The sequence below is a fragment of the Leptodactylus fuscus genome, chromosome 1 (genome assembly GCF_031893055.1).
Source record: "Leptodactylus fuscus isolate aLepFus1 chromosome 1, aLepFus1.hap2, whole genome shotgun sequence".
In the NCBI taxonomy this organism is placed as follows: Eukaryota; Metazoa; Chordata; class Amphibia; order Anura; family Leptodactylidae; genus Leptodactylus; species Leptodactylus fuscus.
In genome coordinates, this window is record NC_134265.1 from 9,812,704 (window position 1) to 9,840,554 (window position 27,851).

The following is a 27,851-nucleotide window of genomic DNA, read 5'->3' on the forward strand; positions in this document are numbered from 1 at the left end:
CTATATATATTGCATATATAGTTTATAAATATATATTTGCCATATGGTCTGAACAGGGCACTCACGCCGCAGCCTTACGTGTTTATTAGAACTTGCGCCACTTTTTTGTTGTAAGTGATAATAGAAATATATGGCAATTAATAACTGATATAGAACTAAATACTGACGTATCACTGTGCGCCTGATGTATCAGTATATAGTTACTACAGGTAGGTCCATGGTCTGGGTGTATTCTGTAGTTACTATAGGTAGGTCCATGGTCTGGGTGTATTCTGTAGTTACTATAGGTAGGTCCATGGTCTGGGTGTATTCTGTAGTTACTATAGGTAGGTCCATGGTCTGGGTGTATTCTGTAGTTACTATAGGTAGGTCCATGGTCTGGGTGTATTCTGTAGTTACTATAGGTAGGTCCATGGTCTGGGTGTATTCTGTAGTTACTATAGGTAGGTCCATGGTCTGGGTGTACTCTGTAGTTACTATAGGTAGGTCCATGGTCTGGGTGTGTTCTGTAGTTACTATAGGTAGGTCCATGGTCTGGGTGTATTCTGTAGTTACTATAGGTAGGTCCATGGTCTGGGTGTATTCGGTAGTTACTATAGGTAGGTCCATGGTCTGGGTGTATTCTGTAGTTACTATAGGTAGGTCCATGGTCTGGGTGTATTCTGTAGTTACTATAGGTAGGTCCATGGTCTCTGTGTATTCTGTAGTTACTATAGGTAGGTCCATGGTCTGGGTGTATTCTGTAGTTACTATAGGTAGGTCCATGGTCTGGGTGTATTCTGTAGTTGCTATAGGTAGGTCCATGGTCTGGGTGTATTCTGTAGTTACTATAGGTAGGTCCATGGTCTGGGTTTATTCTGTAGTTACTATAGGTAGGTCCATGGTCTCTGTGTATTCTGTAGTTACTATAGGTAGGTCCATGGTCTGGGTGTATTCTGTAGTTACTATAGGTAGGTCCATGGTCTGGGTGTATTCTGTAGTTGCTATAGGTAGGTCCATGGTCTGGGTGTATTCTGTAGTTACTATAGGTAGGTCCATGGTCTGGGTTTATTCTGTAGTTACTATAGGTAGGTCCATGGTCTGGGTGTATTCTGTAGTTACTATAGGTAGGTCCATGGTCTGGGTGTATTCTGTAGTTACTATAGGTAGGTCCATGGTCTGGGTTTATTCTGTAGTTACTATAGGTAGGTCCATGGTCTGGGTGTATTCTGTAGTTACTATAGGTAGGTCCATGGTCTGGGTGTATTCTGTAGTTGCTATAGGTAGGTCCATGGTCTGGGTGTATTCTGTAGTTACTATAGGTAGGTCCATGGTCTGGGTGTATTCTGTAGTTACTATAGGTAGGTCCATGGTCTGGGTTTATTCTGTAGTTACTATAGGTAGGTCCATGGTCTGGGTGTATTCTGTAGTTACTATAGGTAGGTCCATGGTCTCGGTATATTCTGTAGTTACTATAGGTAGGTCCTCCTTGCAGCAACTCCATTCTAGTTGTCTCACTACAGAACTGACTAGAATGGAGTTGCTGCCGGTAGGTTCATGGTCTGGGTGTGTTCTGTAGTTACTATAGGTAGGTCCATCGTTTGGGTGTATTCTGTAGTTACTATAGGTAGGTTCATGGTCTGGGTGTATTCTGTAGTTACTATAGGTATGTTCATGGTCTGGGTGTATTCTGTAGTTACTATAGGTAGGTCCATGGTCTGGGTATATTCTGTAGTTACTATAGGTAGGTTCATGGTCTGGGTGTATTCTGTAGTTACTATAGGTAGGTTCATGGTCTGGGTGTATTCTGTAGTTACTATAGGTAGGTTCATGGTCTGGGTGTATTCTGTAGTTACTATAGGTAGGTCCATGGTCTGGGTGTATTCTGTAGTTACTATATGTAGGTCCATGGTCTGGGTGTATTCTGTAGTTATTATTGGTAGGTCCATGGTCTCTGTGTATTCTGTAGTTACTATAGGTAGGTCCATGGTCTGGGTGTATTCTGTAGTTACTATAGGTAGGTCCATGGTCTCGGTGTATTCTGTAGTTACTATAGGTAGGTCCATGGTCTGGGTGTATTCTGTAGTTACTATAGGTAGGTCCATGGTCTCGGTGTATTCTGTAGTTACTATAGGTAGGTCCATGGTCTGGGTGTATTCTGTAGTTACTATAGGTAGGTCCATGGTCTGGGTGTATTCTGTAGTTACTATAGGTAGGTCCATGGTCTCGGTGTATTCTGTAGTTACTATAGGTAGGTCCATGGTCTGGGTGTATTCTGTAGTTACTATAGGTAGGTCCATGGTCTGGGTGTATTCTGTAGTTACTATAGGTAGGTCCATGGTCTGGGTGTATTCTGTAGTTACTATAGGTAGGTACATGGTCTGGGTGTATTCTGTAGTTACTATAGGTAGGTCCATGGTCTGGTTGTACTCTGTAGTTACTATAGGTAGGTCCATGGTCTGGGTGTATTCTGTAGTTACTATAGGTAGGTCTATGGTCTGGGTGTATTCTGTAGTTGCTATAGGTAGGTCCATGGTCTGGGTGTACTCTGTAGTTACTATAGGTAGGTCCATGGTCTGGGTGTACTCTGTAGTTGCTATAGGTAGGTCCATGGTCTGGGTGTATTCTGTAGTTACTATAGGTAGGTCCTCCTTGCAGCAACTCCATTCTAGTTGTCTCACTACAGAACTGACTAGAATGGAGTTGCTGCCGGTAGGTTCTTGGTCTGGGTGTATTCTGTAGTTACTATAGGTAGGTTCATGGTCTGGGTGTATTCGGTAGTTACTATAGGTAGGTCCATGGTCTGGGTGTATTCTGTAGTTACTATAGGTAGGTCCATGGTCTGGGTGTACTCTGTAGTTACTATAGGTAGGTCCATGGTCTGGGTGTGTTCTGTAGTTACTATAGGTAGGTCCATGGTCTGGGTGTATTCTGTAGTTACTATAGGTATGTTCATGGTCTGGGTGTATTCTGTAGTTACTATAGGTATGTTCATGGTCTGGGTGTATTCTGTAGTTACTATAGGTAGGTTCATGGTCTGGGTGTATTCTGTAGTTACTATAGGTAGGTTCATGGTCTGGGTGTATTCGGTAGTTACTATAGGTAGGTCCATGGTCTGGGTGTATTCTGTAGTTACTATAGGTAGGTCCATGGTCTGGGTGTGTTCTGTAGTTACTATAGGTAGGTCCATGGTCTGGGTGTATTCTGTAGTTACTATAGGTAGGTCCATGGTCTGGGTGTATTCTGTAGTTACTATAGGTAGGTCCATGGTCTGGGTGTATTCTGTAGTTACTATAGGTAGGTCCATGGTCTGGGTGTACTCTGTAGTTACTATAGGTAGGTCCATGGTCTGGGTGTGTTCTGTAGTTACTATAGGTAGGTCCATGGTCTGGGTGTGTTCTGTAGTTACTATAGGTAGGTCCATGGTCTGGGTGTATTCTGTAGTTACTATAGGTAGGTCCATGGTCTGGGTGTATTCTGTAGTTACTATAGGTATGTTCATGGTCTGGGTGTATTCTGTAGTTACTATAGGTATGTTCATGGTCTGGGTGTATTCTGTAGTTACTATAGGTAGGTCCATGGTCTGGGTGTATTCTGTAGTTACTATAGGTAGGTCCATGGTCTCGGTGTACTCTGTAGTTACTATAGGTAGGTCCATGGTCTGGGTGTATTCTGTAGTTACTATAGGTAGGTCCATGGTCTGGGTGTATTCTGTAGTTACTATAGGTAGGTCCATGGTCTGGGTGTATTCTGTAGTTACTATAGGTAGGTCCATGGTCTGGGTGTATTCTGTAGTTACTATAGGTAGGTCCATGGTCTGGGTGTACTCTGTAGTTACTATAGGTAGGTCCATGGTCTGGGTGTGTTCTGTAGTTACTATAGGTAGGTCCATGGTCTGGGTGTATTCTGTAGTTACTATAGGTAGGTCCATGGTCTGGGTGTATTCTGTAGTTACTATAGGTATGTTCATGGTCTGGGTGTATTCTGTAGTTACTATAGGTAGGTCCATGGTCTGGGTGTATTCTGTAGTTACTATAGGTAGGTCCATGGTCTCGGTGTACTCTGTAGTTACTATAGGTAGGTTCATGGTCTGGGTGTATTCTGTAGTTACTATAGGTAGGTCCATGGTCTGGGTGTATTCTGTAGTTACTATAGGTAGGTCCATGGTCTGGGTGTATTCTGTAGTTACTATAGGTAGGTCCTTGGTCTCGGTGTATTCTGTAGTTATTATAGGTAGGTCCATGGTCTGGGTGTATTCTGTAGTTACTATAGGTAGGTCCATGGTCTGGGTGTATTCTGTAGTTACTATAGGTAGGTCCATGGTCTGGGTGTATTCTGTAGTTACTATAGGTATGTTCATGGTCTGGGTGTATTCTGTAGTTACTATAGGTATGTTCATGGTCTCGGTGTATTCTGTAGTTACTATAGGTAGGTCCATGGTCTGGGTGTATTCTGTAGTTACTATAGGTAGGTCCATGGTCTGGGTGTATTCTGTAGTTACTATAGGTAGGTCCATGGTCTGGGTGTATTCTGTAGTTACTATAGGTATGTTCATGGTCTGGGTGTATTCTGTAGTTACTATAGGTAGGTCCATGGTCTGGGTGTATTCTGTAGTTACTATAGGTAGGTCCATGGTCTCGGTATATTCTGTAGTTGCTATAGGTAGGTCCTCCTTGCAGCAACTTCATTCTAGCTGTCTCACTACAGAACTGACTAGAATGGAGTTGCTGCCGGTAGGTTCATGGTCTGGGTATATTCTCTATAGGTTAGTCAGTATAGGACTTATATCTTATGATAAGCTCCACCTACAGTAATATTAATAAAACAAACATACATTTTAAAAAATATATATCTTATTGAAATAAAACCACCCGCACAATCCTCATTATCCATACACCTCCACTAGTTACCAACGTAGTCTATCCACCCCCTCCCTTCCACCCACTTACCTGTCCTGGTCTAGTATTTCCTGCTTTCATGGAATAAACCAGCCACTGTCGTCTCATGTGATGGGGTTACTAGAGTAAAGATAGGATCACATGTGCGCCAGGTTCTACGTTGTATAAAGAGGACCTTTCACCTCCTGGGGCACATGCGGTGTAATACATCACTAGAAAACCAACATTGTGCTGAATTCAGTGCACTATCGGCTTTCCCTTGCTGTGCCGGTACCGTAATTTTTCACTGTCAGAAGGGCGTACAGACAGTCAGGAACGCCCTTCTTCACAGTAGCATCTATTGCGCTGTATTGTGAGACTGGGGGGCATTGCTTACCGCCTAGCGATGATGTCTATGGACGAGTACTGTCAGGAGGGGGGGGGGGGATGTTCCTCAGCACTTTCACAGTCCAGCGCTATAGGCACTACTTTGAGGAAGGGCGTCCCTGACTGTCAGAAACGCCCTTCTGACAGTGAAGAGCTACGATACCAGGACCGATAGCTCTTCACCGGGGCACAGAACATGAATTCAGCGCACTGTTGGTTTTCTAGCGGTGTATTACACTGCATGTGCCCCAGGAGGTGAAAGGTCCTCTTTAAATCTGTCATGTGACCTGAATGATGAAAATCCAGATCGCTAAAACATCAGTTACTCATGGACACCAGTGGACGCCATTGGCTTAATGGGGTCAGCCGTTTCCATACTGAAAGGGGCAGAGAGAACAATCCTCCGTGCAGGACTTTTCTCTCTGATGATTTCTGCAGCCAATGTGAATCTAGCCACAAATTTAGTCCAGTGACCTTCTTTTTAATTTAATGGTGAACCAGAATGTGAGGCCTCCTCCTACTGACAGGATAGTACCTCAGGATAGGCCATCAGTATTAGATGTGCGGGGGCCCCTGCAGATCTCCGGTACTGTACATACTGTAGTGGTGAGTGTAGGTACCGCAGCGATGCGCCATTACAATCTCTGTACCGGACATATGCAGGGGTTTCATGTGTTGGGGTTCCCCTGCAGGTCTAATATTGATGGCCTACCCTGAGAAAGTGAATAACTCCTTGAGGCTGGCGCCCACATCAGTTAAAGAGGACCGTTCACCATTTTGTCCACAGGCAGTTCTATATACAGCGCGATTGGCTGTGCTGTGAAGAAGGACGTCTCTGGCTAACTGTCAGAAACGCCCTTCTGACCATAGAAGAGCTACGGTACCGGACCGTAAGCTCTTCACACCGGGCCCACATCGGGAAAGCCGACAGTGTGCTGAACTCAGCGCACTGTTAGCTTTCCGGCAGTATATAGAACTGCCTGTGGGCAAAATGGTGAAAGGTCCTCTTTAAACATCGAGGAAGAAATGTGGCAGAAAAAAAAACCCCAATCCCATCCCCATTTTACGGTAAAATACATGCAGAGGATACGCTGCACTGTCATGGTTTTGGAAATCGGAGCATGCCAGTTATACCCCAGGACACACCGGCGGTGGCGGCTTACCTATTGGTGTAATTAAAGCAGAAAGTCCACAGAGGAAACCTGTACAAAGCTCCACAGGAAGAACCTCGATGTGTTGCTCTTTTTCCAACAGCGGTTTTTATGCTACAGGTGCTACGTGGGGCCTTAACCACAGTCATGTCAAGCTTGTGATTAACCCCTTCTTAGGTAATCAGCAATTCAATCACTTAGATGGAATCACTAACTGCAGGAGATTGGGGGAGTCAGTGGTGAATACAGCTCACCAGGCACACTTGGTGGTCTTCGGGGGGCACGTTGTATTAATGAATATGGGGGGGGGGAGAACACAGACAGCCTGCTATACAAATAAAGCAGGGGTAGGCAACCTTCTGTACACCAGCTGTTGTAAAACTACAACTCCCAGCATGTATACTCGCTCTGCTGTTCTTGGAACTCCCATGGAAGTGAATGGAGCATGCTGGGAGTTGTAGTTTCACAGCAGCTGGAGTGCTGAAGGTTGCTGACCCCTGAAATAAAGTATAGCTGCCCTAATCTTCCTTAGGGTTATACCTGCTATACAGGGAGAGTAAAGTGACCCTGACATTTGTTAGAATTGCTAACTCGTGCACTAGAAAGGGCTAATTGCAGTTATAACCTGACCACAACTAAACCCAAGTGCAGGAGTCACAGTCAAGGGTTATGACACACAGAAAAGTAATGTCTTAAGATTCGCCCCCATCTAGTGCAGGGACTCTTCTTGCTCTGAAGGAGTCCCTGCATTGTGAGTAACCTCTTTATACAGCATTGACCATCAGTTTGGTGCTAGTGATTAGAGATGAGCGAACACGTACACTTTGCCGGCGGTCGCTCGCCGTACCAGGTGCTTCCATTCATTTCTATGGGTGCGTGCTGTTCGGATCGGCTGATCTGAACAGTGTTCGCTCATCTCTACTAGTGATCACTGCAGGGTTGGAGAGTGAGCAGTGCAGAGTATTTATGCATACAGCTCACACAGGAGGCAGCCCCCAGGTCCTGAATCTCCCCTAGCATACAGACGGCAGCCCCCATGCCCCTCTCAGGCTACAGATGGCAGCCCCCACCCCCACAGTATACAGCAGGAGCACCCTTATACACAGGCAGCATCCCCAAACACACACAGGTGGTAGCATCTCAAAGCCCATCAACATCCGCCACCCACATACAAGCAGCACTGTAGGAATCCCCCACTTACATGAAGGCAGCACCCAAATGACCTAAACACAACAAAGCAGTACCTCGGAACCTCCGCCACATGCCCACAGGTGGAAGTACCCAAGGGGCCACCACCAGCACCACCTCACACACACAGGTAGCATCCCAGGGACCTCCAAACAAGGACACAGGTGGCAGCACCCTGGGGACCACCTCCAGAACTCCCTCTCACACACAAGCAGTACTCCACGACCCCAACACACAAATTCAATACCCCTAGGATCCCACACAAACGCATACAGCAGCCCCCCCGCCCCCCCCTCCCCCCCCAGGGACCCTGCCCACCATTACATGCAAGCAGCACCCCAGGGACGTTTGCTCCCCCATTAGATGCCAGCAGCACCCCAAGGACTACCCCCCCCCCCCCCCCCGTAGATGCCCAAGCACACCAAGGATGCATGCCCACATGATTAGATGTCGATGGCACCCCAGGGACTCCGCCCCTTTTAGTTGCCAGAAGCACGCCAGGGACAGCTTCCCCCTATCCATGCCAACAGCATACACCTTAGATGCTAATAGCACCCTAAGGACCTCCCCCTTTATGCCAGCAGCACCTTGAGGACCCCTACCTATCTTCAGATGCCAGCAGCATCCCAAGGACCCCTGCCCACTTAGATGCTAGCAGCATCCAAGGGACTCATACACTCCTTCAGATGCCAACTGCGCCCCCTCCCCCCCTTTTAGATGCCAGCAGTAAGGAACCCTGCCCCCCTTTAGAAGCACACCAAAGATCCCTGTCCTTCTCTTTTAGATGCCAGCAGCACCCCAAAGGCCCCTGCCCCTTCTTAGATGCCAGTAGTACCCCAAAGACCCCCCCCCCCCCTTAGATGCCAGCAGTATCCCAAAGACCCCGTGCCCCCCATTAGATACCAGCAGTACCTCAAAGACCCACTGCCAGGGGTGTAATGATCGTGACCAGGCCCGGTGAGACACGGGGCCAGCAGCCAGCTGGAGATAGTCGGGGTCCAGTACCACTATGTGACAGCAGCAAGGGAAAGCCTGGTTTCCCGACCACTATATATATTGTAAATGAGAAGGGGCAGCGGCATGTTGCCAGGCCCTTTTTCAATAGATACTAGTCCAGGGGAGGTGACTTAAAATTATAAACAGATATACTCACCTCTCTGCGTCCTCTCCGGCGTCTTCCATCATGTGATTGAGGCCTGAGATTAGACCCCAGCAGTCAGATGGAGCGCAGCGGCGTAATGACGTCAGTGCCCCCCCCCCCCACGTGACTGCTGAGGACCAATCACAGGCCTCAACAGAGACGTCAGGAAGATGCTGAAGACAGCCGGAGCCAGGAAAGGCAAGGCGAGTATTAGTGTTTATTTTTATTCACCTACCCTGGGCCTCCGATTATTATACTCTGAGGAGACCGCAGTGTAGAATAATATCACCGGAGGGGGGCTGTTGGGATCATATAATACTGTATATGGGGGAGGGGGCACTGCTGGGCATATAATACTGTATATGGGGGGGGGGGGGCACTGCTGGGCATATAATACTGTATATGGGGGGGGGGGCACTGCTGGGCATATAATACTGTGGGAGGACACACTGCTGGGCTTGTAATACTGTGTGTGTGTGGGGGAGGGGACACTGCTGGGCATGAAATACTGTGCACGCCACTGCCTCCCCCCCTTAGATGCAGCAGTACCCCCAATGATCTCCTGCGCCCCCTTAAATGCCGGAAACACCCAAAGGACCCCATCTCCCTCCATGCCAAAAACTCCTATACCACCCTAAACATCAATCCAATCCCCCAGACCCTCCGGGATACAGTCACATGTAAAGCATCACTCTTTTCAGCCTCATCCAACATGCAGTCCCATGTAACTACATTACTCGCTTCCCTTAGCCTCATTGAACATGCAATCCCATGTAACTACATCACTCTCTCCCCTCAACCACACCCAACATGCAGTCCCATCTAACAAAATCATTCGCTCCCCTAAGCCTCACCCAACATGCAGTCCCATGTAACTACATCACTCTCTCCTCCGCCTCATCCAACATGCAGTCCCATGTAACTCCATGACTCTCTCCCCTCAACCTCACCCAACCTGCAGTTCCATGTAATAACATCACTCGCTCCCTTCAGCCTCATTGAACATGCAGTCCCATGTAACTACATCTCTCCCCTCAACTTCCCCCAACCTGCAGTCCCATGTAACAACATCACTAGCTCACTTCAGCCTCATCCAACAAGCAGTCCCATGACAAAGTTAGCGGTAGGTGGAAGGTCCTTAAAAATGATTTCAGGGATTTAGGGAGCAAGTTGAAGGCAAGGACCTCCAGGGTAGTATTCTCAGAAATACTGCCTTTTCCACGAGCCACACAGGAAAGGCAGCGGGAGATTAGGAAGGTGAACAAGTGGCTAAAGAGTTGGTGTAGGAAGGAAGGGTTTGGGTTCCTGGAGAACTTGGCCGACTTTGCTGTGGGCTACAGGTTCTATGCTAGGGATGGGCTGCATCTCAATGGGAAGGGGGCAGCTGTGCTGGGGGAGAAGATGGCTAGACGGTTGGAGGAGTGTTTAAACTAGGTACTGGGGGGGAGGGTAACAGATGTAGAGGGCAAGAAAGTGTAGAAATGGAAAGAGGGCTAGATACTGTAACTGGGGGTGGAGCAGGGGGTCGGGTTAGAGTAGGCAGTGGAAGAGTAGGGAAGATAAATCTATGAAATGTATGTACAGTCCTATGAAAAAGTTTGGGCACCCCTATTAATCTTAATCATTTTTAGTTCTAAATATTTTGGTGTTTATAACAGCCATTTCAGTTTGATATATCTAATAACTGATGGACACAGTAATATTTCAGGATTGAAATGAGGTTTATTGTACTAACAGAAAATGTGCAATATGCATTAAATCAAAATTTGACTGGTGCAAAAGTATGGGCACCTCAACAGAAAAGTGACATTAATATTTAGTAGATCCTCCTTTTGCAAAGATAACAGCCTCTAGTCACTTCCTGTAGCTTTTAATCAGTTCCTGGATCCTAGATAAAGGTATTTTGGACAAACAATTCAAGTTCAGTTAAGTTAGATGGTCGCCGAGCATGGACAGCCCGCTTCAAATCATCCCACAGATGTTCAATGATATTCAGGTCTGGGGACTGGGATGGCCATTCCAGAACATTGTAATTGTTCCTCTGCATGAATGCCTGAGTTGATTTGGAGCGGTGTTTTGGATCATTGTCTTGCTGAAATATCCATCCCCGGCATAACTTCAACTTCGTCACTGATTCTTGAACATTATTCTCAAGAATCTGCTGATACTGAGTGGAATCCATGCGACTCTCAACTTTAACAAGATTCCCGATGCCGGCATTGGCCACACAGCCCCAAAGCATGATGGAACCTCCACCAAATTTTACAGTGGGTAGCAAGTGTTTTTCTTGGAATGCTGTTTCTTTTTGGACGCCATGCATAACGCCTTTTTTTTATAACCAAACAACTCAATTTTTGTTTCCAAAATGAAGCTGCCTTGTCCAAATGTGCTTTTTCATACCTCAGGCAACTCTATTTGTGGCGTACGTGCAGAAACGGCTTCTTTCTCATCACTCTCCCATACAGCTTCTATTTGTGCAAAGTACGCTGTATAGTTGACCGATGCACAGTGACACCATCTGCAGCAAGATGATGCTGCAGCTCTTTGGAGGTGATCTGTGGATTGTCCTTGACTGTTCTCACCATTCTTCTTCTCTGCCTTTCTGATATTTTTCTTGGCCTGCCACTTCTGGGCTTAACAAGAACTGTCCCTGTGGTCTTCCATTTCCTTACTATGTTCCTCACAGTGGAAACTGACAGGTTAAATCTCTGAGACAACTTTTTGTATCCTTCCCCTGAACAACTATGTTGAACAATCTTTGTTTTCAGATCATTTGAGAGTTGTTTTGAGTAGCCCATGATGCCACTCTTCAGAGGAGATTCAAATAGGAGATCAACTTGCAATTGGCCACCTTAAATACCTTTTCTTATGATTGGATACATCTGGCTATGAAGTTCAAAGCTCACTGAGGTTACAAAACCAATTTTGTGCTTCAGTAAGTCAGTAAAAAGTAGTTAGGGGAATTCAAATCAATAAAATGATAAGGGTGCCCATACTTTTGCACCGGTCAAATTTTGGTTTAATGCATATTGCACATTTTCTGTTAGTACAATAAACCTCATTTCAATCCTGAAATATTACTGTGTCCATCAGTTATTAGATATATCAAACTGAAATGGCTGTTGCAAACACCAAAATATTTAGAACAAAAAATGATTAAGATTAATAGGGGTGCCCAAACTTTTTCATAGGACTGTATACGAATGCCCGAAGTCTTACTAACAAGATGGAGGAACTAGAAGTGATGATGTTGGAAGACAATTATGACATGGTGGGGGTAAGTGAGACATGGCCGGACTCTAGCTATGACTGGGCTGTAAATATAAAAGGGTACAGTATGTTTAGGAAGGCGCGTACAAATAAGAAAGGGGGAGGGGTTTGCTTATACGTAAAAACTGGCCTTAAGCCAGTCCTGCGTGAGGACATCTGAGAGGAAAATGATTATGTGGCATCCTTATGGGTGGAGATTACGGGAGGAACAAAAAATAATAAAATACTGATAGGGGTTTGTTATAAATCTCCAAATATAATGGAAGAAGCTGAAAATATACTAATAAAACAAATAGATGAGGCTACAAAGCAGAATAAAGTCATTATTATGGGGGATTTCACCGACCCAGATATCACCGGAGGGGCAGAAACCTGCAGATCCAACAAAGGGAACAGGTTCTTGTCAGTAATAAAAGACAATGACCTATCGCAACTAGTGCAGGACCCAACAAGAGGCGAGGCAATTTTAGACCTAATTTTAACAAATGAACCTGACACATTATCAGAAGTGGAGGTTGGGGGACATCTGGGTAATAGTGACCATAACATAATAAGTTTTCTTGTACACATTAAGAAGATGTTCATTAGAGGGGGTACAAAAACACTAAATTTCAGGAAGGCAAATTTTAACCAGCTGAGAGAAGAGCTCAGCAGCATAAACTGGGACAATGTCCTCAACGTGACGGGACACAAACTAAATGGGACATCTTCAAAAATATACTAAATAGGAGCACTAGAAAACACATACCATATGGGAATAAGCGGGCCAGAAATCATAGAAAACCAATATGGCTGACTAAAACAGTACAGAATGCAATGAGGGATAAAAAGGAAGCATTTAAAGTACTAAAACAAGAGAGTAGCGACACAGCATTAAAAAACTATAAGGAGAAAAATAAATTGTGAAAAAACAAATAAAGGAGGCAAAGATTGAGGCTGAGAGAAAAATTGCCAAGGAAAGTAAAAGTAATCCAAAATTATTCTTCAATTACATAAATAATAAGAGAATAAAAACTGACAATGTGGGCACTCTCAAAAATAATCTGGGTGTAATGGTGGAGGAGGATGAGGAAAAAGCACAAGTATTAAATGCCTTCTTCTCTACAGTGTTTACACAAGAAAATCCATTGGCCAGGAACATGATTAGGGGGATGTTAACTCTCAATTAAATGTCACCTGCTTAATCCAGGAAGAAGTGCAGCGCCGCCTGCAAAACACTAAAATAGAGAAATCGCCCGGTCCAGATGATATACACCCCCGAGTTCTGAGGGAATTAAGCATGGTCATAGATGGACCCTTGTATCTAATATTTAAGGATTCAGTAATGACTGGGTCTGTTCCACAGGATTGGCGAATAGCAAATGTGGTGCCAATTTTCAAAAAGGGGTGTAAAAGGGAACCTGGAAACTATAGGCCAGTAAGTTTAACTTCTGTGGTGGGAAAGATATTTGAGGGCTTTCTAAGAGATGCTATCCTGGAGTATCTCAATGTAAATAATCTTATAACACCCAATCAGCATGGGTTTATGAGGAATCGGTCCTGTCAGACTAATCTGATCAGCTTCTATGAGGAGGTACCGTATATACTCGAGTATAAGCCGAATTTTTCAGCCCAGTTTTTGTGCTGAAAAAGCCCCCCTCGGCTTATACTCGAGTCAGCAAAAAAAAAAAAAAATTATTATTTTTTTTTTTTAGGAGGGTGGGTCTATGACCAGCCACAATATTAATGTATAGAATCTCCCATAAAATAGTGCAAAAATAAATAAATGTTCTAAATCGCTCCTTTCCCTAGAATACATAGAAAAGTAGAAAATGACTGTGAAACACAATCACATTAGGTATCCCTGTGTCTGAAAGTGCCCGGTCTACTGAATATAGGGGATCTGCAGTGCTCCTGTTCCATCAGGAAGGGGTTAATAGGAGCACTGCAGATACCCTATGTTCAGCCAAGTGAATTCCAAGTGGGGGAAAAAAAAGGAAGGGACAGACACAACCAAAACACCCCCTCCCCTTCCCCAGCAACTACTGCACCCAAAAACTCCGACCATTTTAATTTTTGAAATTTTCCAGTAGCTGCTGCATTTCCCCCCCTAGGCTTATACTCGAGTCAATAAGTTTTCCCAGTTTTTTGTGGTAAAATTAGGGGGGGTCGGCTTATACTCGAGTATATACGGTAAGTTCAAGACTGGACATGGGTGATGCAGTAGATGTGGTGTACCTGGACTTTTCAAAGGCCTTTGATACTGTTCCACATAAACGGTTGGTATGCAAAATGAGAATGTTGGGACTGGGGGAAAACATATGCATTTGGGTTAGCAACTGGCTCACTGATAGGAAACAGAGGGTACTTGTTAATGGTAAATATTCAGACTGGGCCACAGTCACCAGTGGGGGGCCACAGGGGTAAGTATTAGGTCCTCCCTTGTTTAATATCTTTATTAATGACCTGGTAGAGGGTTTACACAGCAGGATGTCCATATTACAGAGCAGGATGTCCATATTACAGAGCAGGATGTCCATATTACACAGCAGGGTGTCCATATTACAGAGCAGGGTGTCCATATTACAGAGCAGGGTGTCCATATTACACAGCAGGGTGTCTATATTTGCAGATGATACTAAACTTTGTAGGGTAATCAATAATGAGGAGGATAGTAGAATATTACAAGGGGATCTAAGGAAACTGGAAGCATGGGCGGAGACTTGGCAAATGAAGTTTAATGTTGACAAATGTAAAGTAATGCACTTTGGTCGATGTAATAAAATGTCTGACTATGTACTTAATAGTAAATTACTGGGTAAGACTGCCAATGAAAAAGACTTAGGGATTTTGGTGGACAGCAAGCTTACCTTTAATGACCAGTGCCAGGCAGCTGCTGCCAAGGCAAATAAAGTTATGGGATGCATCAAAAGAGGTCTAGATTCTCATGACAAGGACATAGTTATGCCTCTATACATATCACTGGTACGGCCACACTTAGAATATTGTGCGCAATTTTGGGCCCCGATGTACAAGAAAGACATAAGTGAACTTGAAAAAGTGCAAAGATGGGCAACCAAAATGATTAGGGGAATGGGTGGACTGGAGTACAACGATAGGTTAACAAACTTGGGGTTATTCAGTTTAGAGAAAAGACGTCTACAGGGAGATCTAATAACAATGTACAAATACATGAAGGGACAATACAAAGAACTTTCTAAGGATATTTTTACTCCTAGGCCAGTGACAGTGACAAGAGGACATCCACTACATCTGGAGGAGGGAAGGTTTCACCAGAAACATAGAAGGGGATTCTTCACAGTAAGAACAGCGAGGCTCTGGAACTCTCTGCCCCGGGAAGTGGTGATGGCGGATTCACTGAACAAGTTCAAAGTGGGCCTGGATGCCTTTCTTGAAGAGAAAAATATAACGGGTTATGGTCTCCAGATTTTAAGGACACGTTGATCCAGGGTTTTATACTGACTGCCAGATTTGGAGTCGGGAAGGAATTTTTTCCCCTGAAATAGGGCAATTGGCACGAGCCTCATGGGTTTTTTTGCCTTCCCCTGGATCAACACTGTAGGGATTGTAGGGTTATAGGTTGGACTTGATGGACTCATGTCTTTATCCAACCTCATCTACTATGTAACTATGTAACAACATCATTCTCTCCCCTCAGCCTCATCCAACGTGCAGTCCCATGTAACAACATCACTCTCTCTCCCCTCAGCCTCACCCAACGTGCAGTCCCATGTAACTACATCACTCGCTCCCTCAGCCTCATCCAATGTGCAGTCCCATGTAACTACATCACTCTCTCCCCTCAGCCTCATCCAACGTGCAGTTCCATGTAACTACATCACTCTCTCCCCTCAGCCTCATCCAACATGCAGTCCCATGTAACAACATCACTCTCTCCCCTCAGCCTTATCCAACATGCAGTCCCATGTAACTACATCACTCTCTCCCCTAGCCTCATCCAACGTGCAGTCCCATGTAACATCACTCACTCCCCTCAGCCTCACTCAAGATGAAGTCCCATGTAACAACATCACTCTCTCCCCTCAGCCTCACCCAACATGCAGTCCCATGTAACTACATCACGCTTTACTTCAGCCTCATCCAACATGCAGTCCCATGTAACAACATCACTCTCCCCTCACCCAACATGCAGTCCCATGTAACTACATCACTCTCTCTCCCCTCAGCCTCACCCAACATGCAGTCCCATGTAACAACATCACTCTCTCCCCTCATCCAACATGCCGTCTCATGTAAAACAAACCTCTCTCTCCCCTTCCAGCCTCCATTACCACGCTACAATCCCCTCTGCTTTCTCTTCTCCATCTCCATGTGCTCGGCTCCGGCTTCCTCTATACAGCACAGAGCAGTGATGGCCGAGACTCCGCCCTCCTGGGAGAGGCCACGCCCCTTCCTGTGACATCATACCTACCAGGAGCCACTCCACTCTATTCACCACCCTTCTCATACATTCAGTCTCCCTCATTTCCAGGCTGCAGCCTCTTCTATTATTATTTATTATGCTTACTTATATAGCGCCATCATATTCTGCAGCGCTTTATAGATATTGTCAGTCACTGTCCCATATTGGGCTCACAATCTACATTCCCTATCAGTATGTCTTTGATGTGTGGGAGGAAACCGGAGTACCCGGAGGAAACCCACGCAAACACGGGGAGAACATACAAACTCCTTGCAGATGTTGCCCTTGGCAGGATTTGAACCTAGGACTCCAGCACTGCAAGGCTGGTCAGACTTTTGGCTCTGTGTCGCCCCCTAGTACTGGCCACATGTTCTCCTCCCTCCCCCCCCCCCCCTCCTCTGTAGCACCATATGTATCTGCATTACATGGACAGTAATGGACGCCCAACCTGCGCTGTTGGAGAAATACTGTCACCCTTGGCCCGACAGCCAATAATCATCCCTTGTGCAACTCTGATAAATCCTCCCCTTTACCCGAGACAACAATGAGATTCTGTTCAGCCTATCACACACCTTATATACCCACCAAGCCGGCCCACAACAAGTCACTTCCTTCCTGAGCTACACGCTGCCGACATCAGAAGTAGGAGGTGGTGATAATAATGGGACTCAACTCTTCTATTTATTCCATGGGATTCCGTGTAGTGATTACATTCTCATCTTCTCTCCATTCAGTTTCCTACAATATAGAATCTTCTCAGTATCTTCTATAGAAGAGAATATTCCTGATTGATCCATCAAGGATGGAAAGAGACAGGAAGAAGATGGCGGAAAGTCTATTAAATCTCACCCTAGAGATCATCTACCAGCTTACTGGAGAGGTGAGAGATTCTGATGATGTCATCATGACATCATTCTTATCTATAGTAATAACAGATGATATGACTGGAGATGTGATGGACTCTGGACATGTATGTAGTGAGATTTATTAATGTGTCTCCCCATAACCAGGATTACACAGTAGTGAAGAAGACCTCTAGTGGGCGCTGTCAGGCTTCTGTGTATGAGGGATATGGAGGAACCCTGAGCCCAATCCCGGAGCCTCCGCCTCACCCCCTGATACAGGAGGAGATCAATGGACAGAAGATCCTAGAACTCACCAACAAGATGCTGGAGCTGCTGACTGGAGAGGTGACACTGCTGGGAATGCTGGGACATTATACAGTAACTGGAGGGGTCGGGGTGATGACTGTATCATTGTGTTGTCAGGTTCCTATAAGGTGTCAGGATGTCGCTGTCTATTTCTCCATGGAGGAGTGGGAGTATTTAGAAGGACACAAGGATGTGTACAAGGAGGTGATGATGGAGGACCACCAGCCCCTCACATCAGCAGGTAATAGACATGACTATATACACATGGACTTCCATTATTTGTATGTCCAGAATGAATTCAGTCCCTGTCTGTGTTTCCTACAGGTAGATCCAGTAAGAGGACAACACCGGAGAGATGTCCCAGTCCTCTTCTTCCACAGGATGATCAGGTAGATGGAGATATTCCCTATGGTGTGTAGACGGACTGTGAAGTCCTTGTGGTCAGTCTTGTTGTATCCAGCAGTATTATATGGTTATATACATGGGCGGTGTCATTGAGCCGCCATCTAATATGTTTATCCGGCTTCTCACAGACCTGCAGCTACTGTCAGGACATCTTTCATCTTCATGCGGATTAATGATCTAGAACATTCTCTGTGACTTCCCCATTTGTCCGGTGACTTTTACATTATTTGTTTCACAGATTTTCCATCAGGATAAAGATGTGAGCGACATTAATGCTATATCTATGAGAATAAAGGAAGAGCCCTATGTGAGTGGTGATGAGGAGTGTGAGGAGGACATTCCTACAGGGAACCGCCCAGGTGAGGAGTCACCACTATATAAAGCACAGAAGGGTCACTGATTCTATTCAGACATTGTTTAGACTATTTGTTGTTCCCCGATTCAGGTAAAATACTAATAATACCTGAATATAAATGTGATACCGCTATAGGGGGTAATAAATGTAGTATAGAATAGAACGTACAGCAGGAATATGGACTTGACATCGATGTGAACGAGGCAAATTTCTTCCTCACCGGCTGTCAGTCCTCGTGAAGGGAAAGAATTTACCAGAATTATATAGCAGATTATTTCAGGTAGCGGAAAAATAATCCTCCTGCTCGATCTTCAGGCAGATTCTACCTCAGAGCTCTATGGAAATAAATGGGAGGTGGAAAATCCGGCCTGGCCAGTAAGGAATCTGATGGAGATTCGGGGTCTGATTTGGTAAAGCAGAAAAATTCTTCTTCTGATTTCCTGAAGCAGCTTCTACAAATGTCACTGTGTAAACCTCACCTTAGACCCCAATCACACTATGGAATCTGGACTAGAAAATCTGGTCTGTACATCAGTCACATTTCCCAGCCTGAACTCTGTCCACACACCAGGACTCCCCGTATCTTAGTGATTTATGACGCTAGGAGTCCCTGCTTCCTTGTAACTCCACAGACCCTACTAGATACTGTATGGGACAGCAGATCCGCGGTGAGTTCAGGCTGGGAAATCCTGGTTTGGATTCTATTGTGTGTATGGGGTGTAATACAGTAAGATTTATGGCATCCTGCAGTATTATTCCACATAAGTGGCCATATTTAAGCAGCCAGGGATTGTGTTCACCTCTACAGTGACCTAGAGCAGTGGTGATGTCTCCTGCCCCGCTTCATTACTATTCACTATCACTGACCTCCGTCTCAGCACAGTGAATACTAATGAAGCAGGCCGCACTACCGTCGTTTGCTGCCTGTGCCACTGACTTCACTTCTTCACACGGTCTGAAGCGTCTCAGGCAGCGGCAGCTCAGTTAGGAATGCACTTATAAGGTTATGTTATTCAATAATAGTAATATCAGTTTTCTTCTTGTCAGATGACTGTACCAGGAGCTCAAAGGGACATCTGATATCTACAGATTATAAAGCAGAGGATCATGGTATCACACATGATCCATATAAAGAACATTCCATTACCCCAGATATACCCTCCGACCTTCAGAAAGATCTCTCTTCTAATTTAAATAAAAGATGCAGAAGGGGCATCATACATCAGAGAACTCACACAGCAAAGAAGCCATATTTATGCCCAGATTGTGGGAAATGTTTTATCTCTAAATCCGATCTTGTTAAGCATCAAAAGATTCACACAGGAGAGAAGCCACATTCATGCCCAGAATGTGGGAAATGTTTCTTTTCTAAATACAACCTTGTTAAGCATCAAAAGATTCACACAGGGGAGAAGCCATATTCATGCTCAGAATGTGGGAAATGTTTTGCTCAGAAATCAACTCTTGTTGAGCATCAAAAGATTCACACAGGGGAGAAGCCATATTCATGCCCAGAATGTGGGAAATGTTTCTTTTCTAAATACAACCTTGTTAAGCATCAAAAGATTCACACAGGGGAGAAGCCATATTCATGCTCAGAATGTGGGAAATGTTTTGCTCAGAAATCAACTCTTGTTGAGCATCAAAAGATTCACACAGGGGAGAAGCCATATTCATGCCCAGAATGTGGGAAATGTTTTTCTCAGAAATCAAGTCTTGTTGAACATCAAAAGATTCACACAGGGGAGAAGCCATATTCATGCCCAGAATGTGGGAAATGTTTTACTTATAAATCAAATCTTGCTGAACATCAAAAGAGTCACACAGGGGAGAAGCCACATTTATGCCCAGAATGTGGGAAATGTTTTACTTATAAATCAAATCTTGCTGAACATCAAAAGATTCACACAGGAGAGAAGCCACATTCATGTACAGAATGTGGGAAATGTTTTATCTCTAAATCCAACCTTGTTGAGCATCAAAGGATTCACACAGGGGAGAAGCCATATTCATGCTCAGAATGTGGGAAATGTTTTATCTCTAAATCCAACCTTGTTGAGCATCAAAGGATTCACACAGGGGAGAAGCCATATTCATGCTCAGAATGTGGGAAATGTTTTGCTCAGAAATCAACTCTTGTTAACCATCAAAACAGTCACACAGGGGAGAAGCCATGTTCATGCTCAGAATGTGGGAAATGTTTTGCTCAGAAATCAAGTCTTGTTGAACATCAAAAGATTCACACAGGGGAGAAGCCACATTCATGCCCAGAATGTGGGAAATGTTTTATCTCTAAATCCAACCTTGTTGCGCATCAAAAGATTCACACAGGAGAGAGGCCATATTCATGCCCGGAATGTGGGAAATGTTTTGCTCAGAAATCAAGTCTTGTTGAGCATCAAAAGATTCACACAGGGGAGAAGCCATATTCATGCTCAGAATGTGGGAAATGTTTTGCTCAGAAATCAACTCTTGTTAACCATCAAAACAGTCACACAGGGGAGAAGCCATATTCATGCTCAGAATGTGGGAAATGTTTTGCTCAGAAATCAACTCTTGTTGAGCATCAAAAGATTCACACAGGGGAGAAGCCATATTTATGCCCAGAATGTGGGAAATGTTTGGCTCAGAAATCACGTCTTGTTGAACATCAAAAGATTCACACAGGGGAGAAGCCACATTTATGCCCAGAATGTGGGAAATGTTTTATCTCTAAATCCAACCTTGTTGCGCATCAAAAGATTCACACAGGGGAGAAGCCATATTCATGCCCAGAATGTGGGAAATGTTTTTCTCAGAAATCAAATCTTGTTGAACATCAAAAGATTCACACAGGGGAGAAGCCATATACATGCCCAGAATGTGGAAAATGTTTTGCTCAGAAATCACATCTTGTCAGACATCTAAGAAGTCACACAGGAGAGTAGCGGATTTAAGTGGATTTTCAACTTGAAGTCATTGAGCCGTCTACGTATTAACATGGAACTTAGTTTCACAGTTTTGGTTTTTTTTAAGTTAAATTGTTTATTTAAAGGTAATGTTATTTAGATCTCTGATTAAGGCCGATCTGTAATGTGTTTGCCATTACATAATGGACGGAGGTTATTTTCATCTGGGATTCCTATAATGGCAACTCAATTACATTCAGCTGTCGCTTCTTGGGACTGATTTTCCAGTATTTTTTATTTATTTATTAGGCTATCATGTATACTGATCTAAGGAAATAAAGTCTATTATAGCTATATCTCATATCATGCACCCACAGGTCCTCCTCTCAGAAATCATATAATGTCCCCCTATGTTTCCCTCTTTGAGCTCATATAATGCTCCACCATGTCCGCTCTTGCTCACACATTTTCTCCTCTCTTTCTCAGTGACTTCCTCTGTCTCTATAACACTGCACTATCCTGTACTATGCAGAACATCTCTACCCTCACAAGAGTCAAATCACATAGTCCTGATGTCATCAGAGGTATATACTTATTGGGAAAAATGGGGAAAAGGAAAAAGAATGTCCGATTGCAGTAGATATACTGATATTGAAAAAATGTTCACTCACGTGTTGATATGAAGACGAGGAGGCTCGGATGAAGATTTCTTCGGCCCAGAAACAACAATAACACTGGAAAAGTAGATAAAAAAATCCAGCTTCCAACGTCTTGATAAGTAAAACTTAACTTTTAATCACGTTCCAGCATAAAAAAGATGAGGTAAGTAACACATCAAAGTTAATGACTGACGCGTTTCGAAAACAACATGTTTTCTTAAACATAGCCTGATGTAACTGAAGCTTTCACCACAATATATGGGAAGTGCTGATTAACATGAATTAACAACAGGTATGTGTGGGTGACCGGTGGTAACCACCCAAACACTCTATAAATTAAAAGAAAACTCTCCTAAAACAAATATTAACTGCTATATGAGAACAAGACCTCATTTGAATATCCTACTATCATGTAATAATAAATAAAGTATACACAAATATATGTGAATAAAAAACAAATATTTCATAATAAGACAGACTCATAAATTGGTAAATGGAAAAACATGATGAATGAAAAGTAAGTAAAATGAAAATATATATATATATGATGACAATAGTGATGAAATAATTAAATATAAATGAGAAAACATGAATAATGAAGCATAAATGATGACTAAATCGTGATGCATCATAAAAAATTAGAAACTATGAACAATAGTTAAATCGATTACTTGAATGAACACAAAGATGATATAAAAGAAAAAGCAAAACAGAAAAACTAAAAAATTGAATAAATAAATACCCTAATGGAAAGATGTTTCTATTCGACATACACATGGTCATATGGAGTTAATACTATGACGAATTGTTTATTAAACTACACTGTAGTGTGGTAATGAAAACCTACGATGAATGGAATGCGCATGCCCTTTCAAACCGGGAGAATGCCCTTAACAAAGATGGCTACCGCATATATAGAAAACATTCTTGCACATGCGCGAAAAGAATACTGAGATTTGGTAACTGAAAGAAGGTAATCTGAAACCAGACCAAAAGGGAGAGACGATTCGTGTATGAGGAGCTTGCCCTTATCAAAGATGGCTCCTAATGCGTCAACTATGAAACCACACATGCGCGGAACGAAACATACTCAAAGGTATACAAGACTAAAAGACAGTACAAACGAACCACTAGGGGGAGAAACATCGACACAAGAGATCGACACAAAAGTCATTCCTGAGGTTCATGCCCAGTGGATATCTCGTTTTAAGTTTCATAATCCACTCTGCCTCCTTAATTCTGAGTTTATGTGTACGATCACCTCCCCTTATGTCCCTGGGAGTTTTATGTATAACTTTAAAAGAAAAGGATGCAATGTTTCCCTGATGTACATTCAAAAAATGTTTTGATACGCCAGTACTTTTGGTTTGATTTTTACTTGTAATATTTTGTATGTGCTCAGCTATTCTATGTTTTACAGATCTAATAGTGCTTCCAATGTAGTGTTTGTCACAAATGCTGCAGCTTACCATATATATGACATGGTCAGACAAACAATTATAAAAATCATTGATTTTAAATTTTTGATCATGAGTGGAATTTTCAAAGACGTCTGTTTTGTGAGCATACTTGCACACTTGACATCTGATATTGCCGCATTTGTGAAAACCACGTACATGGAGCCAAGTTTGTGATTTGGTGAAAGAATTATCGGTGTATAAACTGGGGGACAGATAGTTGCCAGGATTGGGAACGCATCCTTTCTGAATGCTCCTTAAAACTCATGGGCTTGATAGTCAAACACGAAGAGGTTAAACTCTCTACATTAAAAAATGACATCAGCAAACTTAAAGAGGATTTAACCAAATATCAAGCTACTCAGGAATATGAATCCATGTTTAAAAATATACAACAACGCATAAAGACTTTGGAGAATAACATTATTGAAAACAAACAAAGAAAATTTAAAAGAGATAAAGAGGATTACGAACGAGGCGAAATTTACAAATGGTCCAGTTACAACAATAATTCTTTTACACCTAAGTCTATTTCGAAAAAACCTAAAGGACACCATTTCAAATACCAACGACAAGTTTCATTCAGCTCGTCAGACCGAGACACTGATATATCCGATGTTGATACCAGTGTAAACTCAGAAACGTCTTTTTTAGACACAAAACGACAAAAGAGAACCAGAAGTTTTACTCCATCGAAAAAAACAGGAGAGTCTCAAAACGAGGAGGAAGGAAACACAAAAAGGCAAAATCGTTACTTCACCAGGAGAAATCGCATATCTTAGAAAGTCTTTCCTCCTCGGAACTTGAAGCTATTAAAGACACCTCAGTGAATGATAATGTTCTCAATCTATCTTCAGTCAATCTAAATAATCATGACATTTCTCTACTATCTAAAGGACTGAATTATGTACCTACTGAAAAATTCAGTTTATTCCATACACTTTTAGACGTTAATCGTTTCGTTAGATCTTTGGTGGTAAAAAAACATTTTTCTGACACAGAGGAACAACCTAAAATTACAACCACCATTAGATCCAATGAGTTTGATTGCCTATCCTTTCGGGAACAACAATGCCTATTGGACATGCAATCTCTAATGGAAGATCAGTCTGATATTATTCTAGACATTGATACATCAGTCGATACCTGTAATCCTCGTTTCTATCCTATAGGAGCCAGGATACCTGCGTTTGAGCAGTTTCAAACTGCCATTGAGAAAGATTTAACGCAACTACATGAACACATTTCATTGCAGCCCTTGTCTGATAATCTCACTCGTGAAGAAAGATTAAGTTTAAAAAAACTACAAAAAAATAAAAATATCACGGTGAGACAAGCTGACAAGGGAGGCAAAATCGTGGTGTTAAACACCAATGATTATCTAAAAGGTGTCCAGGAAATTTTGGATGATTATAATATTTACAAAAGACTGAGTTCCGATCCCACCCAGACTTTTTCTAACATCTTGGATAAGATCATAGGGGAGGGTGTTCAAATCGGAATGTTCACGGAGAAAGAAGCCAAATTTTTGAAACCTACGTCACCTATTACACCCATATTTCATGGGTTCCCCAAAATTCATGAGGGGCGAATCCCCCCTCCACTGAGACCAATCGTATCAGGTATTGGTTCACTCAACGAAAGAATCTGTCAATGGGTTGACAAGATTCTTCAACCCTTAGTCACACGTGTACCTGGATATATAAAAGATACTACAGAACTTCTCAAAACATTCGATGGTTTTCAGTGGAGGGGGGGATTATAAATGGCTATCCTGCGACGTTATTTCTTTATATTCATCAATACCACATCATGTTGCTATAATGGCAGTTGCAGAACATCTCCGTGAGCATTCAAACCTCTCCTCCGAAAAATGTGAATTTGTCTTAACAGTAATAAGGTATTTATTAGAACACAATTATTTTCTCTTTAACCGACAATATTATCTCCAAATTCTTGGCGTCCCGATGGGAGCCAAATTTTCTCCATCACTCGCTAATCTAGCGATGTCATGGTTCGAAAAAAGATACATTTACAATCCATGTAATCCGTTCAAAGATTTGATCGTTTATTACGGACGCTTTATCGATGATGTGTTGACAGTTTGGTCGGGATCGGAATTACAAGCTTCCAAATTTGTGGAATTCATTAATGATAATCCATTTAACTTGAAGTTCACATTTTCCTTTGAAGCTCATCAGATCAATTTTTTGGATGTTACATTGACAGGACATATACACAGTAATAAAGTATCTACCTGTGTATATCGTAAACCAGAGGCAGGTAACAGCCTACTACATGCAGGAAGTTCTCATCCGGAACATGTAAAAAAAGCACTCCCTACGGGAGAATTTATGCGTTTAAAACGAATTTGTGCAGATGCAAACGTGTTTAAAACACAATCTAGGGAAGTAAAACAAAGGTTTAAAAATAGAGGATACCCCAGTTGGTCTATTGACAGAGCAATTAAAATTACTGCAGATAAAGACAGACATACACTTTTATATACTCCAAAGAAAAAAATTGTTCAAGAGAATTATGATAACAAAATATATTTTACAACAGACTATAGTGTCAACTACAAAGCTATAACTAACATCATTAAACATAATTTACCTATAGTAAGACAAGATGATCAACTTCGTAAACTCTTGGATAATGGTTGTCATTTCATTTCAAGGAGAGGCAGAACCATTGGCAACTATCTGTCCCCCAGTTTATACACCGATAATTCTTTCACCAAATCACAAACTTGGCTCCATGTACGTGGTTTTCACAAATGCGGCAATATCAGATGTCAAGTGTGCAAGTATGCTCACAAAACAGACGTCTTTGAAAATTCCACTCATGATCAAAAATTTAAAATCAATGATTTTTATAATTGTTTGTCTGACCATGTCATATATATGGTAAGCTGCAGCATTTGTGACAAACACTACATTGGAAGCACTATTAGATCTGTAAAACATAGAATAGCTGAGCACATACAAAATATTACAAGTAAAAATCAAACCAAAAGTACTGGCGTATCAAAACATTTTTTGAATGTACATCAGGGAAACATTGCATCCTTTTCTTTTAAAGTTATAGATAAAACTCCCAGGGACATAAGGGGAGGTGATCGTACACATAAACTCAGAATTAAGGAGGCAGAGTGGATTATGAAACTTAAAACGAGATATCCACTGGGCATGAACCTCAGGAATGACTTATCCTACATATATTAGAATATTAATCAATCATTTACTTGTAGGTGTCTTTGTTTGTGTCCAGTCCTCCTTTTGTGTCGATCTCTTGTGTCGATGTTTCTCCCCCTAGTGGTTCGTTTGTACTGTCTTTTAGTCTTGTATACCTTTGAGTATGTTTCGTTCCGCGCATGTGTGGTTTCATAGTTGACGCATTAGGAGCCATCTTTGATAAGGGCAAGCTCCTCATACACGAATCGTCTCTCCCTTTTGGTCTGGTTTCAGATTACCTTCTTTCAGTTACCAAATCTCAGTATTCTTTTCGCGCATGTGCAAGAATGTTTTCTATATATGCGGTAGCCATCTTTGTTAAGGGCATTCTCCCGGTTTGAAAGGGCATGCGCATTCCATTCATCGTAGGTTTTCATTACCACACTACAGTGTAGATTAATAAACAATTCGTCATAGTATTAACTCCATATGACCATGTGTATGTCGAATAGAAACATCTTTCCATTAGGGTATTTATTTATTCAATTTTTTAGTTTTTCTGTTTTGCTTTTTCTTTTATATCATCTTTGTGTTCATTCAAGTAATCGATTTAACTATTGTTCATAGTTTCTAATTTTTTATGATGCATCACGATTTAGTCATCATTTATGCTTCATTATTCATGTTTTCTCATTTATATTTAATTATTTCATCACTATTGTCATCATATATTTTTTCATTTTACTTACTTTTCATTCATCATGTTTTTCCATTTACCAATTTATGAGTCTGTCTTATTATGAAATATTTGTTTTTTATTCACATATATTTGTGTATACTTTATTTATTATTACATGATAGTAGGATATTCAAATGAGGTCTTGTTCTCATATAGCAGTTAATATTTGTTTTAGGAGAGTTTTCTTTTAATTTATAGAGTGTTTGGGTGGTTACCACCGGTCACCCACACATACCTGTTGTTAATTCATGTTAATCAGCACTTCCCATATATTGTGGTGAAAGCTTCAGTTACATCAGGCTATGTTTAAGAAAACATGTTGTTTTCGAAACGCGTCAGTCATTAACTTTGATGTGTTACTTACCTCATCTTTTTTATGCTGGAACGTGATTAAAAGTTAAGTTTTACTTATCAAGACGTTGGAAGCTGGATTTTTTATCTACTTTTCCAGTGTCATCAGAGGTAGCCCTCACTCACTATTTTGCACTTATTCTGTCCCCTACACAGTATAATGTGCCCATTTGTAGCCCTCATACACTACAATATCTTCCCTGTGGCCCCACACAGTATAATACAAACTCTGTATTATGAAGTTGGGACGTTGG

General features: G+C 42.5%; 3 protein-coding genes across 3 annotated transcripts in view; 2 read left to right on the forward strand and 1 right to left on the reverse strand.

The window, feature by feature from the left end:
• Nucleotides 1–27,851, reverse strand: part of LOC142190613 (gastrula zinc finger protein XlCGF66.1-like) — a 410,056-nt gene that overhangs the window by 18,365 nt on the left and 363,840 nt on the right. The window lies entirely within an intron of this gene.
• LOC142189887 (uncharacterized) overlaps nt 17,190–27,851 on the forward strand; it is a 167,275-nt gene continuing 156,613 nt past the window's right edge. Inside the window, exons 1-3 of the mRNA XM_075262258.1 lie at nt 17,190–17,296; nt 17,427–17,606; nt 17,685–17,808. Coding sequence (XP_075118359.1) covers nt 17,219–17,296; nt 17,427–17,606; nt 17,685–17,808 — 382 coding nt within the window. The 5' untranslated portion in view covers nt 17,190–17,218. The remainder of the gene's footprint in view (nt 17,297–17,426; nt 17,607–17,684; nt 17,809–27,851) is intronic.
• On the forward strand, nt 18,214–27,726 carry LOC142190000 (uncharacterized). Its single transcript, XM_075262266.1, has 3 exons — nt 18,214–18,331; nt 19,375–21,799; nt 27,709–27,726. The coding sequence occupies exons 1-2, from the start codon at nt 18,256–18,258 to the stop codon at nt 21,252–21,254; spliced, it is 1,956 nt and encodes a 651-aa protein (XP_075118367.1). The 5' UTR covers nt 18,214–18,255; the 3' UTR covers nt 21,255–21,799; nt 27,709–27,726.